The 17080-nt window shown below is 48.1% G+C and overlaps 1 protein-coding gene and 1 long non-coding RNA gene across 2 annotated transcripts in view; both read left to right on the top strand.

Annotated features, from left to right (window-relative positions):
- Positions 1-6674, top strand: part of DENND1B (DENN domain containing 1B) — a 160547-nt gene extending 153873 nt beyond the window's left edge. The window contains exons 15-17 of the mRNA XM_075615498.1: positions 259-344; positions 503-719; positions 3007-6674. Coding sequence (XP_075471613.1) covers positions 259-344; positions 503-719; positions 3007-3423 — 720 coding nt within the window. The 3' untranslated portion in view covers positions 3424-6674. The remainder of the gene's footprint in view (positions 1-258; positions 345-502; positions 720-3006) is intronic.
- Positions 6675-6826: 152 nt separating this feature from the next.
- LOC142503988 (uncharacterized) lies at positions 6827-10988 on the top strand. The gene is made up of 2 exons (XR_012804153.1): positions 6827-6915; positions 7072-10988. It is a non-coding gene; the product is annotated as an uncharacterized LOC142503988 (long non-coding RNA).
- The last annotated feature ends 6092 nt before the right edge of the window (positions 10989-17080 follow it).

Genomic DNA, 17080 nt, shown 5'->3' with positions numbered 1-17080 from the left:
CCCTCCCTTCTCACATCCCCTTCTCCCTCCTTCCTCTCTCACACCCCCATCTCCCTCCTTTCTCCCCCCCACACTCCCTCCTCTCTTCCTCTATGTACATATTAACGTTCTTCAGTCTGTGTTTAGAAAGTTAACAGAAATATCTGCTCTGAACATGACACGGACAAGCAACTTGCATAACCCCCCCCCCCCCGTGCAACCACAAGGAATGACGCCGCCCACAGTCCTGAAATAGCTTACGTTTTATTTTCTCCATAGACGCGAAGGAACCCCTCCCCTATTACGCACGTCAACAACCTTGACTCACATCAGGATGACTATGACGCAGTGGATAATGCGAGCAAGTGAGTAACCCACCGGGGGTCCTCAGAGTGAGGCAGGGTCTATGTGCACCCCACCTCCCAAGTCACTCCTGTCCCGGCCGCTAGGTCCCTCTCCTGCCCAGGTCCACCCTGCCCCCAAGTCACTCTTGTCCCGGCTGCTACATCCCTCTCCTCCCCAGGGTATCCTCCGAAGACAGCGAAGAGGCGTCTGGCTTTTACGACAGCAACGAGTCGTCCGACGATGTGAGTCAGTCTTCTCGCCCGGCCGGTGAGATGGACCTCTTGGGCGAGATCTTGGACTCTCTCAGCACACACAGCTCTGAGCCCGGGCGCCTCACAGCTGCAAAGAGTCTGGATTTCTTCCGGTCCATGGAGGATTTCGACTTCAAGTCCCTGGTACGTCCCGTTCGCAACCCTCAAGAATGACACTTTCGGGCTCCAGAGCAGCAAATCTATCTGCATATGTATCGATCTGCATATATATCATCTATATATCTGCATATCTATCATCTATATACCTGCATAACTATCATCAATATATCATCATATCTATCATCCATATATCTGCATAACTATCATCCATATATCTATCATCCATATATCTGCATACATATCATCTATATATCTGTATATCTATCATCCATATATCTGCATACATATCATCTATATATCTGCATATCTATCATCCATATATCTATCATCCATATATCTATCTATCATCCATATATCTGCATACATATCATCTATATATCTGCATATCTATCATCCATATATCTATCATCCATATACCTGCATAACTATCATCTATATATCATATCTATCATCTATATATCTGCATATCTATCATCCATATATCTATCATCCATATACCTGCATAACTATCATCTATATATCATATCTATCATCTATATATCTGCATATGTATCATCCATATATCTATCATCCATATATTTGCATACATATAATCTATATATCATCATATCTATCATCTATATATCTGCATATCTATCATCCATATATCTGCATACATATCATCTATATATCGGCATATTTATCATCAATATACCTGCATAACTATCATCTATATATCATCATATCTATCATCTCTATGTCTGCATATTTATCATATATATATATCATCTATACATATGCATATTTACAATCTATATATCTGCATATCTAACATCCATAAATCTGCCTATCATCTATATACTGTATCTGCATATCTATCCATCCATTTTCCACATATGTACACCTCTCGTGTATGTGATTTTTTTAGTGCTGGACTTGGAAACACAGGTGTGTGTGCGTGTGTGCATCCGTGTGTACGTATATCAGAGACAGGAAAAACGCTACATACATGGCAGCCAGGAACTCCGCTCCATTGTACACTAAAATATCAATGAGTGTATATATTTTGGCTTTTACACTTCATTATATATATATATATATATATATATATATATATATACACACACATACACACACATACACACACATACACACACATACACACACACACACACACACACACACCAAAAGAGCATAAGCTGGCACTCCAACAATCAATATTATTTCCTGGTGCATGTTCCGTAAGCATCAATAGAACAACATGTTTCTCGTGAGCGAAATCAAGAAACAACACTGAAATGTACATACAGTAGCACACTTATAACCTTTGTTTCTGTCCAGGAAGGGCCTTCCTCAGGACAGAAATGTTGGTTATAAGTGTGCTATGTACTCTCTAACACAGGTTTTCATGTTTACATTTGAGTGCTGTTTCTTGATTTCTCTCACGAGAAATATTTTGTTATATATACAGAGCTCGACAAATTCCCCCCAAAAAACACTCGCTCAAAAAAAGTAACTTGCCCTCACCACCCCCCCCCCCCCCCCCCAAAAAACCCTCTCACCCCCCTCATTTTACCTCCTTGCGAGTTTTACCGGTGGCGGGGTGCGGTGGCGTCTCCTGGCATTCTCCTGATTTCTCCCCAGCAACTTTCGTGTCTCTGTGCAGCTCCTATAAAGATGGCTGTGCTGTTGCCATGACAACGGGATGCTGAATGATGTCATGTGGCAACGTCACCTAGCGTCTCGATGTCATGGCAATGCAGCGTCATGGCAACGCAACATCATTTGACGCCGTGCAGCCATCTTTACGGAGCTGCAGCAGAGACACCAAAGTTGCTGGGGAAGTATCAGGAGAATGCCGGGAGACGCTGCACCACACCGCCGCCGTTAACACTCGCGAGCAGGTAAAATGTACTCGCCCCAAGCGAGGGCGCGAGTGCATTCATCGAGCCCTGTATACATACATATACAGTATATACATACACACACACACACACACATACACATACACATACACACACATACACACACATACACATACACATACACACACATACACACACATACACATACACATACACATACACACACATACACACACATACACACACATAATGATGAGAGTCTTCCGAGTCTCACGTCTTCATATATGACATTGAAAAATTATTTAAAAATATGTTTAAGAGTTTTCCCAGGCATCAGTCGGGATGTTTCGACCCCCTAAACATGTCACTGGTTCATTGTGTTGCTCGGAGAAGCTGCAGGACGGGTGTGCAGGTGCCTGCCGAGTGGTAAGAGCCAACTCTTTGACGTTTGTGTGTGTTCAATGCAGAACAAGCCGAACGCCCCCACCGAGAACAACCTGGGCACGCTCGGCGGGGAAACGAACGCCTGGAACCTGGGGCAGGATGACAGTGTCCTCTACGGGAAACACCTCCCCCCATCCCCTCGCAAGCCAGTCTCCACCCTCCGCGCAGCCCAAGAAGAGTCTGGCTACAGAGGCCGCGCCTGCCGCCGGTCAGAATTTCCCACAGTCCTGCTCACCGATACGTCCCCGGACAGACTTCTCGGACGCCCGAACTCTTTCTGCTCCACCCTGGAGGCACAGAGGCCATTGGGTAGGAGAGACGGAAATAGCTACAAGGACGAAACAGTGGGGAGTCCCGGTGGGGCAGTGGCAAGACCGGTGCCGTGGGAGAAGGACGGGTTGGGTTTTCGGGGTCCGCCGGGTAGGAAGGACCCCTCTTGACCTTGGCATTGCTCTCGCCTAACACCTAATTCCCGTCCCATGCGCAAAAATCCCTGAAGACGTGGGGAGAGGGGGAAGTCCCCCTTGTCACGGGATTTAAAGACCCCGTCATTTTCCAATGAAATTCCCCTACATTTCCTACCAAGCCATCAGCTGTAGTTCATGCTCAGTTGTGTCGGCCTCTTTGAATGCGAGCCTGCTGCAGTGTGTAGTGGTGCTAAGTATCACAGCGAACGTACAAACCCCCTTTCAAAGTGACAATCCCTCCGCAAAGCGTTATTTATTTTTCTGGGAAACGAAGTACCCCCGACAATGATTGGGCATCCTGCTTTCACTGAGTAAATATCCCTCTTTTGAACCCTTAACTCTTTCTCGGGGAGAGAAGCTTTCAATGCATTACGGGTTTTAACCACCGGACCGCCGGGCAGCAAAACTGTCATTTCCTAGCATTTCTGCCATTTTTTTTAATCCCACAAAATCGTTTTTTCAAAAAGAAAGCATTTATAGAATGAAACAGCTCAACAAACAAGTGACGCGTGTTTTGGGGAGAAGGTGACATTAGCTAAACATGTTTGTATTTATTTGTTGGGAGATCATCAAGTAATCTATTACGGATCGTAGTCCGACGTGTTACCGCCGCTAAGCTGTTCCAATAACCCAAACGAACGCTTGGTGTCAAACAGAATATCAGAACCGAATTGTGGGGTTTACGTGTTACGATTAGGGTCCGGACTCATCATAGCGCGGTGCGATCTGGCTGGCACTGGCGCTGGCTTGTCACCAGATCGGGGAGCTTGCCGGCGTCACCGTTGGATGACCGCGGCCTACGTCCTTTAGCTCTTTCACCGTCCGGCATCGAAAGAGTTAGGTAACCGGCTGCTTCCCGGGGGGCAGACAGTTTGCTTTACATACCACCATAACCGAACCTTTACATACATCCATGTTTAGGGGGTCGCGGGTCACTTAAACACAACGCTCATACAGTAAGCCCCAGGAATATGGATAATCCTACAATATCATGGTTTCCTATATATTTGCCGATGGACAATTCCTACACCGGGACCCCAGACTAAGTTACACCTTCTTGGGTAAAGTGATCGGCGCCATCTCACAGAGCCGGCCAGAAAACGGCCTTTTTCAGTCGTAGAATTGGCTTCCCTAATACATATCTAACCGTGGTAATAGCAAACACCTGGCGGCCTGTCCATTTTCGGCATGTGAAAATGAATGGCAAATTCCATCTCGTCTCAGGAATTGGAAGGGGGGTGTTGGTCAACGAGGTGTTTTCTTTCCCCGTGTCCCCCACCCTGTCCTTATCAGAGAGCCAGTAAAGATAGGAGGGGGAGAGAAAGAGAGGGTGTTTTTTCCCCCTACCATTAAAAAGGAAACGGACCTTAGAAATGGCACAGAAGCAGTTGCATGGGTAAGTGCCTTCACTTTGATTGCATTTCCACATGTTGTATCAAAGTGGGACTTCACCCAGCATTGCCTTAAAATACAGTCCGTACAAAATTGTGTAATTATTGCGTCGGTAAAGTTTACATTTGTAGGAAATGCATTGATTTGCGGATGGGAATTTGAAGGGAAAAAACATATTTATAATTTTAACGGCGTTATCGGCACCTTATCTATTCTGGGAATGAATAGAATCTATTTAGTGAGGTCACAGCGCACTTTTCATACGATTATAACGGGGCCGTCATCCCCCCCTGCCTAGAATATAACAGACGGGGATGGAAATCAAAGTTGGGGGATTTGAAATGTGTGAAGCTGGTTCGGGGGCGTCCATCTGACGGACCCTCGGCCTGCAGGAGCATGAATTTAATGGTCGAATTGCCAGAATAATTTAAGCCAAAAAGAACGGTAAAAAATGCTAATATCAGGGCCATTATATGATCCTCAGTACAGCAAAATAATGGAGTAGTAAGGGGGAGGGTTACTAGAAAAGTGGAATATTATGTTTCTATGTAGAAATGAAAAGCAGTGGTACTGTCCCATAGTGCTGGGATTGGGCAGTAAGCAACACCCTGATTTGCTTATTCTTTCACAACGTGGAACTTCCATGTTTTAATGGGTTCTTAGCATGCCCCTCTTATCACCCCCACCATCCCTGCACCCTCCTCCTGCTTTATAGCACAGGGAGCCCATATACCTGCACCCTCCTCCTGCTTTATAGCACAGGGAGCCCATATACCTGCACCCTCCTCCTGCTTTATAGCACAGGGAGCCCATATACCTGCACCCTCCTCCTGCTTTATAGCACAGGGAGCCCATATACCTGCACCCTCCTGCTTTATAGCACAGGGAGCCCATATGCTTGCACCCTCCTCCTGCTTTATAGCACAGGAAGCCCATATACCTGCACCCTCCTCCTGCTTTATAGCACAGGGAGCCCATATGCCTGCACCCTCCTGCTTTATAGCATAGGAAGCCCATATACCTGCACCCTCCTCCTGCTTTATAGCACAGGGAGCCCATATGCCTGCACCCTCCTGCTTTATAGCATAGGAAGCCCATATACCTGCACCCTCCTGCTTTATAGCACAGGGAGCCCATATACCTGCACCCTCCTCCTGCTTTATAGCACAGGGAGCCCATATGCCATGCACACACCTCGTGCCTTCCCAGGCCTAACACAGAGGACGGCAGAGTGTGCAGGGTGTTACTGAGCACACCGCTGTTCCCTCTGACTCCCAGCACAGGGAACTGCAGAGAGTCGCTCGATATATCCGCAAACCCCGCTCAGTTTCTGCCGCAATGTAACCTGGCTAAACCGGACTATAACTATGCAAGGATCGCACATCAATGGCGGTTTCATATATACCGCATCAATCATATTTTCATTTCTAACCAACATTAGCAAGTCCCCATTCACATTCTGTGTTTATGTCACTGTGAGATTTTGGACCAGAATTCGGGGTGCGCGTGTATTTTATTGGGGTTGGGGGCGGGGAAATACTGCTGTAGAGTTCTATAAATTCTGTTTTAGGATCTGGAGAGGGAATTTTTGGGAGAAACACGTTGAATCCTGATGCACCGGTCTCGTCGGTGAGCGTGGCCGGTCTCGTCGGTGAGCGTGGCCGGTCTCGTCGGTGAGCGTGGCCGGGCACACTGACCGCTTTTAAGGGGCCCAGAATGTTGATCTTTGCCCCTCTGAGTTTTTAAGCGGCGGTGGGTGGGGGCCTTTGTTGAAGGACTGTTGAGCAGGGTGGGGGAATTAACCGGGCTGAGGAGGGCACAGCCGGGCAGAGGAGGAGGGCACAGCTGGGGGGTGGAGGAGGGCACAGCCTGGGGGTGGAGGGCACAGCCGGGAGAAGGTGGAGGAGGGCACAGCTGGGAGAAGGTGGAGGAGGGCACAGCCGGGGGGTGGCGGATGAGGGCACAGCCGGGGGGAGGAGGAGGGCACAGCCGGGAGAAGGTGGAGGAGGGCACAGCTGGGAGAAGGTGGAGGAGGGCACAACCAGGGGTGGCAGAGGAGGGCACAGCCGGGAGGTGGAGGAGGGCACAGCCGGGGGGTGGCGGATGAGGGCACAGCCGGGGGGAGGCGGAGGAGGGCACAGCCGGGGGGAGGTGGAGGAGGGCACAGCCGGGGGGAGGCGGATGAGGGCACAGCCGGGGGGAGGCGGAGGAGGGCACAGCCGGGGGGAGGTGGAGGAGGGCACAGCCGGGGGGTGGCGGATGAGGGCACAGCCGGGGGGAGGTGGAGTACGGCACAGCAGGACGTTTGATCACGGAAGTTGTAGCCGACTTTTGGTTGGACCCAACTTCTGCTATCGCCCTGGCGAGCGCCTCAAAAGCCACCAGGCTTGGGACAGTTGTACCGGCTCCTTCCCCCCGTGTCCGTAGCCCTGAGCGTGTCCACTGATGCTGCGCACCGTATCTCAGTCTGGGCTGTACACGTTGTGCAATGCATCTGGGGAAACAGCCATGTTCAACATACATAGGAAGCATATCACTACCCAGAATCCTCTTCTACCGCTTAACCGCTGAGTGACATGTGCGGGGGAATGAGGCAGGTCTGAGGGCCAGCACACGCATAGCAGGGTCTTCTGGCTGAGCAGGCGTCAACACCTTTATTTAAAGGCGCAGTACCCTCCTGGTGTTGGAAGCCAGGGGCTGTACCGCCTTAATTTCAGCTCCTGGGACCCCCTGTTTGGTAGCGCATATTTAAATCCCCCTTGTCACATGGCTCCGTATCATCCGTCACGGCGTCTTATTGGCCCGCGTAACGCAGGAGCCTCACGCGGCCATTATGTTTCCCGTGAAGGGAGGGGGGGGGTCCCGACGCTTCCTTTCCAGGTTCATGTCTCTGGAGGCATGGGGGTCTTCGAGCCTAAAATCAGCATGGGTTAAAAAGAGTGGGGGGGTACTGCTTTCCTTTCACTATTCGCTGCTGGACCCGCGACCCCTATCTCTGACCTGTTACATACTTGCACACCCCTCCCACTCCCCGCACAGGTGACCGCACAGGTGACCGCACAGGTAATAACCGCACGGGGAGAATCTCTTTGCAGAATAGCATCTGAGGAAGACGAGTTGGAAAGGGAGTGACGGGCATTGTATAGTGCAGGGCGCCAAGCTCCGGTACTCAAGCGGCAGGTTTTAAGGATATCCCTGCTTCAGCAAAGGTGGCTCAGTTGAAGACTGAGCCACTGATTGGGCGACCTGTGCTGAAGCAGGGATATCCCAAAAACCTGGCCTGTTGGTGGCCCTTGAGGACTGGAGTTGGCCATCCGTGGTGTAGTATATATATATAGGAAAAGAAAATCAATGTGTAACAAAGCCCCTCAGCACCTCTACAATACAAGAAATGTTTGCTGAAGCAGCAGCTGAGTGAGTACAGACACGGACCTGATAACAATGACACTGAGTGTGAAGCAGGGGAGCCGGGTACAACTCCCGGTGTCAGCTCCATGGGCCAGTCACTTTGTCTCCCTGTGCCTCGGGCATCAAATTCCTAGATTGTAAGCTCCGCGGACCAGGGACTGTGTCTGCAAACGTTCGATGTACTGCGCTGCGTACACTGGCAGGCTATACAAGGATAAACTGTTATACTACAGGATCATTGCTAAACTGTCCGGGCGCATAGGAAATGAGTAGTGAGTACTACTGATAGTAATTGTACACTGTACTAATACTTTCTTAAAGCTGCAGTTCAGTCATTTTTTTTTTACTTCAATAGTTTCATGTGGGCAATCTCTAATTACCTAGAGAACTTTATAGCTGCCAGTCAATTCGTTCTCCATGTATTGATAGGCGAAATTTGGTGACATAATTAGTGAAGGGATCTGTTTTTCTTCTGCTTCTGTCACTCAGTGGAAGCTCATGAATATTCATGAGCACTCCTGCACTGACATGTGCTAGAGGGAGGGCAGGGCTGACAAAGGGGTGTGCCAGGGCTTGTGACAGGACATGAAGGGGCAGTGCCTTAGCAAATGGCTGTTAAAATAGAATACAAGAAAATTGGTCTTTCAAAGTTGTTTTTTTAAAAACAGAAAATGCTAAAAGTATTTTTTCTTAATACAGAACTGATTTATTAAAAAAACCCACATGCAGGATATTGACTGAACTGCAGCTTTAAATTATTTTTTTGTGTTAAAGGGAAATGATGCATTATATATGTGTGTATGAATGTATGTATATATACATATACATATACGTGTGTGTGTGTGTGTGTATATGATGCTGATTTGAGTTTTTCATTAAACTGTGATGGTGCCAATCGTTGATCTCAGTGGGAGTTTCTGTGCGGTAGTGCTCTGATCGGCACTATCAGAGTTTAAGGAACAACCCCCCATTGGAACTTTGCCAAATGTATAGTTTTACCTTCACCGATACCTGGGAATCACTGTGCGCTCTAATACTGTGCGCTCTAATACTGTGCGCTCTAATACTGTGCGCTCTAATACTGTGCGCTCACATACTGTGCGCTCACATACTGTGCGCTCACATACTGTGCGCTCTAATACTGTGCGCTCTAATACTGTGCGCTCTAATACTGTGCGCTCACATACTGTGCGCTCTAGTACTGTGCGCTCTAATACTGTGCGCTCTAATACTGTGCGCTCTAATACTGTGCGCTCACATACTGTGCTCTCTAATACTGTGCTCTCACATACTGTGCGCTCTAATACTGTGCGCTCTAATACTGTGCGCTCTAATACTGTGCGCTCTAATACTGTGCTCTCACATACTGTGCTCTCACATACTGTGCGCTCTAATACTGTGCTCTCACATACTGTGCGCTCTAATACTGTGCGCTCTAATACTGTGCTCTCACATACTGTGCGCTCTAATACTTCCACATGAAATCATTTGTTTAATGGAAATATACATTGTTGTAATATAGGAAAATGAAGCATCAGAAATCTCTCTCTCTCTCTCTCTCTCTCTCTCTCTCCATATCTCTTTCATTCTGTTTCCCTCTTCCTTTTTCTAAGTCTCCCTCCGTCTCTTCCCCCTCTCTTTCTCCTTTCCTCTCTCCCCCACCTCTCCTTCCCTCTGTCTCTCTTCCCCACTTTTCTCCCCCCACCCTCCCCTTCCTGCTCTTTCCCTCTCTCCCTCACCATCTCTCTTCCCAACCCTTTCTCCCCTCTCTTCCCACCCCCCTCTCTATCTCTCGCACCTCCACTCTCCTCTCTCTTCCCACCCACTCCTTTCTCTGTCGTCCCCCTCTCTCTCCCTCGCCCTCCTTTCTCTCCCCCTCTCTAATATACCCTCCCTCCTCTCTCCCACCCCCCTCTCTCTCCCCCTTTTTCTCCCTCGCCCTCCTTTCTCTCTCCCCCTCTTCCCAGCCCCTTCTTTCTCCCACCACCCCCCCCCCCTCTCTTCCCTCCCCTCCTCTCTCTCCCTCCTCTCTGCCACCCCCCTCCTCTCTTCCCACCCCCTCCTTTCTCCCTCCCCCTCCTCTCTCTCCCTCCCCCCTTCTCTCTCTATGTTATGATGCTGACTGCACATAGGAGTTTGTAAGCCCAGTACATACATACTGTACCTGGAGTATCACTATAACACGTAATATGACACGTAACAGTCTGTACCGTTTGAACTGACTCCTTGTTTATACTTGAATGAAGCACCCATGCAGCAGGGTTATCTCGGAATGCATCATGGACGTACGTTGCAGAGCAGCAGGCATCCCAAACCTGTATTACTCTACTAACTTTGAGCTTCAAACGTTTGCAAAACAAAATAACATTTAAAGCAAACTTCTTAGTAAATTTGCACCAACGTTTGCCAAGCATACAGGGATACCGCAGGCGAGGATTCTGGGTAATGCCATGCACGCTGACAGAGAGGATCGTCACCTGCGGTATACTTCGACTGAGCCTCTGATTTAGCCGCCTGTGCTGAAGCTGGGATTTCCTGAAAACCTGTCCTGTTTGGCGGGGCTTAGGACTGGAGTTGAGCACCGCTGCCTTAAGGAGAAAAAGAGACAACGATAAAATGTCAGAGAACCCTGAAAGGTCCTCGTGTAATTACCGCTTATTGGAAAGCTAAATACATCCTCAGAGATGGTCACAAAGTTATCCGCACTGTTATTTAAATAAAATATACCTCGAAACCTTGCCTGCGCTTTTTCTTTCTATTGATGGGAACATTTCCCCCCGCTAATTCTCTGTATAATTTAAGGTTTTCCGGACAGATCCTCCTGTAACTCCTTGGCTAGTTATAAAGGGGTACACGACCTCTATCTGCCACCAGTCAGATTCTACATTCGGAGGTTGCGACGATCTACACCACGAGTCTCCAAACTTTCCAGCACGCGGGACACATGGTATATTGTGCACATTTCCGCGGGCCAAAGAAAAATAATCTTTTTATCATTTTTATATATTTTATAAATGAATGAATAAGTTTTATTTGGATCTTTTTGGGGTAAATCGGCATGATATGATTCAGAACAAAAGAGAAATGTGACAATTACAGAGAGAGGACGCCGCGCTTACACTGGGAAAGGATATATAATGAGCAAATATATATATATATTTCAAGTTGCTGCAGGCCGGATAAAATCTTGTGGGGGGCTGATGTGGCCCCCGGGCCGTAGTTTGGAAACCCCAGCTCTACACGAACAGTGTGAGTTTAATATGTATATAATGTATATATATATAGAGAGAGAGAGAGAGAGATGTATGTATTTCATACTACAAATATCTTGATCGGGTTGTAGGTAAATGCAGCATTTGGAAATGAACGATCAATACAAAATATAATATGAATATATGTTATCTATAACTTATTTCATGTACTGTATATGTTTATTTATATAGCGCTCTATGTACGTAGCGCGTCACAGCAGTAATACACGTGACATAATAATATAACAGATCATGGGAATAAGCGCTTGAGACATGAAAGTAACAATAGGAAATGGAGTCCCTGTCCCGAAGAGCTTACAATCTAAGTGGTAAGTAGGAAGAACATACAGAGACAGTAGGAGGGTGGGAAAATACGTCTGCAAGTGGTCAAGGGATGTATAGTATCAGCCAAAAAGCTACTCGTATGCTGCGTTACAGAGGTGGGTTTTAAGAAAGTTCCTAAAGGTGGATAGAGAGGGAGCTAGTCGGGTATTGAGGGGAAGAGCATTCCAGAGGTGCGGGGCAGTCGGTGAGAAAGGGTTAAGGCGGGAGAGGGCTTTAGATACAAAAGGGGCAGAGAGAAGACATCCTGGAACAGAACGTGAAAGTCGGGACGGTGTATATATGTTTTTATGTTGCCGCCCGTGTTTCCTGGATAATTAATGTGCTGGGACCATTCACCTTCTATTGCGGAGTTTGCGATCATTAAGTTACCGTTTCATTTCCCAGGTGTCAAACATTTGAAATCCAACCTCCTGTTTCCTCGGAGTTATGCGAAAGGCGGATTTAATTAAAGGTCAGTTTTCTTTTTTTTTAAAAAGGTAATAAAGTAAATCAATGAACGGACGCTTTCCCAGCAAAATCTGAACGTATGCCTACTAAAAATACCGTTATTCATATTTAAGAGAAATACGATGTTGGGTGTTTTTATAGAAACGTGGTTATTTTTCTGCGTCAGGCACTCGTGCTGCTGATTGCATGTTTAGTTAAGAGATGCAGGTAACATTGCAGTGTGGTTTTAATCAGGTCGTCGATGAGGCATTAAACAAGCAAGATTATTTCCTAGCGTTGAGGGAACGAGAAGCTAATTTGATGTGGCAGCTCTTAAGAAAGCTGAAATGAAGCCATGCCCGCAGTTATACTGTTGGTTTCACAGCAGAGTGAGTACTTGTACGTAGTAAGCCTGGTGGTTATTTCACATGGGTTGGCCAAAAAAAATGCCGGGGCTTTTAAATGCCGACGGCAGGACCAGAGGAGAACAAACGTGTATTATTTTTCAAGGACTGACAAGAGTTGTGAGCTGTATGCAGAAGCGTTAACACTGTCTGTTAAGGGGCCACGTTAACGCTAACGTATCTTCAAAGCCCAATAAGGCCACGTGAAGCCGTGTTCTCTCCCGTAAAGAGGCGTCGTAATTATACCGGGCGTTTGTGGTAATGACATGCAAATGAGGCCTGATCATAACGTGGCATAGCCACTAAAGCCCGTTAAGGTTAACACACGGACTTAGCGTGACGTTAGTGAGGTCATACCTAAATGTGGCATTACATCCAGGCAGACATGGGATTTTTATAGGGTCTGGATGGGGGTAACCCCACAGTGAGGTGATGTAACTAACATAGCGTTATTTCCCTCTCTCTCTCACCGTGAGATAAACCCCTATTTCCGGGTCTGGATAGGGGTAACCCCACAGTGAGGTGATGTAACTAACATAGCGTTATTTCCCTCTCTCTCACCGTGAGATAAACCCCTATTTCCGGCTCTGGATGGGGGTAACCCCACAGTGAGGTGATATAACTAACATAGCGTTATTTCCCTCTCTCACCGTGAGATAAACCCCTATTTCCGGCTCGGGACGGGAGTAACACTAAGACATCCTCACCGTCACGTTACTGGGAGATAACACCACATGATGCTACAATAACGTGACGGTGACCCCATGCTAATGACATGTAGCACGGACGCTGCGTCTGCATATAATTAGCTGAGAGGAGACACGGTGACCTCGGGGAACATCGCGCCCGCTCCTGGTTTAGGTAACGTCCCGTTATGAACCCGGATTTAACCGCGCTTAGTGGATCTGGGCCTAGGATAGGTAAGTATTATCATTGTAAGTTACCTGCAGTGAACAATGATTGGCCTATGAGTCCAACCGACTTGGAATTAGTTACACTCATTTTTAGTACGAGTGTTTCTCTGATGAAATCAGCACTTTTCCATCAAAAGTATTTAATATCAGAACCAACACAAAGCTCACTGAACTCACGCCTTGACATTTTTAAAACAACCACCAAAAATGCTAAGGGTATTGTGATACAGTCACTGACTATATATGGGCTGGAGTGCTGCAGCTCGTCTGCTTTCCAGCCTACAGGGAGTTAACCTCCCATGGAGAGGCTTGTTGCAGATGCAGCAAATCAGCTAATCGGCCTGGTCTCCTGAGTGAGCAGGAGTATAAAAGGCAGACAGAGAGATTGCTTTCCCCAGAGAAGGGGGAGAGAGCGCAACTTCTCCCCAGCCAGGAGGAAGCTGGCTGGCACAGTCTCCTAGGCTTGCTGGACGGTGGTCGCAGAGCCTGCTGGGACTGCCTGGGTTGCACACCCAGGAAGCAAAGATGCAAGTCTGCTGTGGAAGCAGGGTTGTCCTGTGCCCACCGCGTGACCGGAAGAGGAAACACTGTGTAACTATATGTCACCGCCCCATCAGCAAGCAGTGTTCCCTTCACCGGTCTCCACCTAGCGCCCGAGCACTGATCTCTATTTGTTCTCAATACTTATTTACCAGCTACACTTGGGAGAAGTTGGATTTTATTGCAGTCAATAAATTGTTATATGTTTACGGAATCACGCGATGGAGCCCGCACTCTCCCTCTTTGTTTTGTAGAGTGCTGGTGGATTTGGTGCTGTCCTGCGCAGATCTGCCTGCAGCCTCCAGTATTCAATCTTTTTTTTTTTTTCACCCCGATTCCAGTATTTTATTTTGTATCTAATTGGCTCCTTTTGGTTCGTTTTTTGGTTCTTGGTGTTTTGTTATTCCTTTGTTTCACCTCCCCTCCCTTCCATTTGTATCATTGTCCTTTGTTTTGTAGTTTTGTGTGTTCATGTGTGTCAGTTTGTCACATGTCTCATTTGTCTGTGGTGTGGGTGGTGTATGATTTCATTAACCACATCCACACTCATTCAGTGAGCTCTGTCCATTGGCAGATATTTCATCTCAGATCTGTTTGAGAGATATAGTTCTATTATTCATCAACATTTATACACGTAGTACCTTTTATCATTCATGTCATTTTCTAACATATATCTCATATGTTTTGTACTTGGTATTTGGTGCGGTGATTATCAGCTTATTTATATATATATATATATATATATATATATATATATATATATATATATATATATATATTTCTCCCAAATATACTGGAGTTTAAAACCCCTGTTTCCATACTAAGTTTAAAAAAATGATTTCAAAATACCTGTAGGTGTCAGTACACTTTGCCCCTAGGAGGGACTGACCCCTTAACCATGTCACTGCCATTAGTACACTTTGCCCCTAGGAGGGACTGACCCCTTAACCATGTCACTGCCATTAGTACACTTTGCCCCTAGGAGGGACTGACCCCTTAACCATGTCACTGCCATTAGTACACTTTGCCCCTAGGAGGGACTGATCCCTTAACCATGTCACTGCCATTAGTACACTTTGCTCCTAGGAGGGACTGATCCCTTAACCATGTCACTGCCATTAGTACACTTTGCCCCTAGGAGGGACTGACCCCTTAACCATGTCACTGCCATTAGTACACTTTGCCCCTAGGAGGGACTGACCCCTTAACCATGTCACTGCCATTAGTACACTTTGCCCCTAGGAGGGACTGACCCCTTAACCATGTCACAGCCATTAGTACACTTTGCCCCTAGGAGGGACTGACCCCTTAACCATGTCACTGCCATTAGTACACTTTGCCCCTAGGAGGGACTGACCCTTAACCATATCACTGCCATTAGTACACTTTGCCCCTAGGAGGGACTGACCCCTTAAACATGTCACTGCCATTAGTACACTTTGCCCCTAGGAGGGACTGACCCCTTAACCATGTCACAGCCATTAGTACACTTTGCCCCTAGGAGGGACTGACCCCTTAACCATATCACTGCCATTAGTACACTTTGCCCCTAGGAGGGACTGACCCCTTAAACATGTCACTGCCATTAGTACACTTTGCTCCTAGGAGGGACTGACCCCTTAAACATGTCACTGCCTTTAGTACACTTTGCTCCTAGGAGGGACTGACCCCTTAACCATATCACTGCCATTAGTACACTTTGCCCCTAGGAGGGACTGACCCCTTAAACATGTCACTGCCATTAGTCCACGTTGCCCCTAGGAGGGACTGACCCCTTAACCATGTCACTGCCATTAGGCTTTGGTCCCGCTGCGGCCGCGGCCCACCAGCTGCTTGCCTCTGTTCTTGATGTCCCCGCTGGCTCCTTCCGGCGTGGCTGACTGTGTGCTGTGACGCGTCAGCCAACCGGATCTACAAGGAGCTTGTGGTTTCGGCGAGTGCCGCATCACGTGGCATGCAAGGGAACCAATCACGGATTGGATATCTGCAGCCAATCCGATTTCCCCCCCCCCCCCCTGCTCCGATCCCCCCCTTTCCGATTCCCCCCCTTGCTCCAATTCACCCCCCCCCCCGTGTGTATTTGCCTGTGTGTGTGAGTGGAAGGGAGCAGGGAAGGAGCTGCGGGAGGGAAGCTGTGTGTGTGAGTGTGAGTGGAGGGGAGCAGGGAAAGAGCTGCGGGAGGAAAGCTGTGTGTGTGAGTGTGAGTGGAGGGGAGCAGGGAAGGAGCTGCGGGAGGGAAGCTGTGTGTGTGAGTGTGAGTGGAGGGGAGCAGGGAAGGAGCTGCGGGAGGGAAGCTGTGTGTGTGAGTGTGAGTGGAGCAGGGAAGGAGCTGCGGGAGGGAAGCTGTGTGTGTGGGGGGGACAGACGAACGGACGGACCCTTCGCTCAAACCACGCCCCCTCCCGCTCCAGCTCCCTACAGACCGTAGGTAGCGGTCAATTGCCTTTCAGCGTGCCGCCTGTCTGCAGTGCGGGCGCGCTGATTGAGGGAGCGGGGCCTTAGTAAGGACTGCCTCTTTAAAAGCAGCACTGCGGGGTTAATGTTTGCCTGTGACATGACGCCAGCATTCGGATCCTCTGCAGCTCACTAACGAATCTGGCATTTCCCACTAATTAGCCGCTTGCAATTGTGCCATTTGTCTCATGGCGTCCCAGGCTCGACACGTTACACGCCTGTGCTCATTGTGCTCTCGCCGAAATGTCACCGCTCCCATAATTGGTTCCTTTCTATAGTCCTAGAGGTTTGAGTCTCCTTCCCCTGCGTTCTGAGTGAGCCGAGGGCAATAGGTGGGAGAGGGGGGGGGTGTATGTGTGTAAGCATGTGTATTTATATGTATGTATATTGTATATACACATACAGCTACATTCAGGGCCGCCAACAGAAATCATGGGGCCCGGGACAAATGAAAGGAGCAGCCCCCCCACCCCCCGAACCCATAGCGCCCCCCCCC

The sequence above is a fragment of the Ascaphus truei genome, chromosome 10, assembly GCF_040206685.1.
Source record: "Ascaphus truei isolate aAscTru1 chromosome 10, aAscTru1.hap1, whole genome shotgun sequence".
Taxonomy (NCBI): Eukaryota; Metazoa; Chordata; class Amphibia; order Anura; family Ascaphidae; genus Ascaphus; species Ascaphus truei.
Note: the sequence above shows the minus strand (reverse complement) of the source record. Positions and strands in the feature narration are given on the sequence as shown.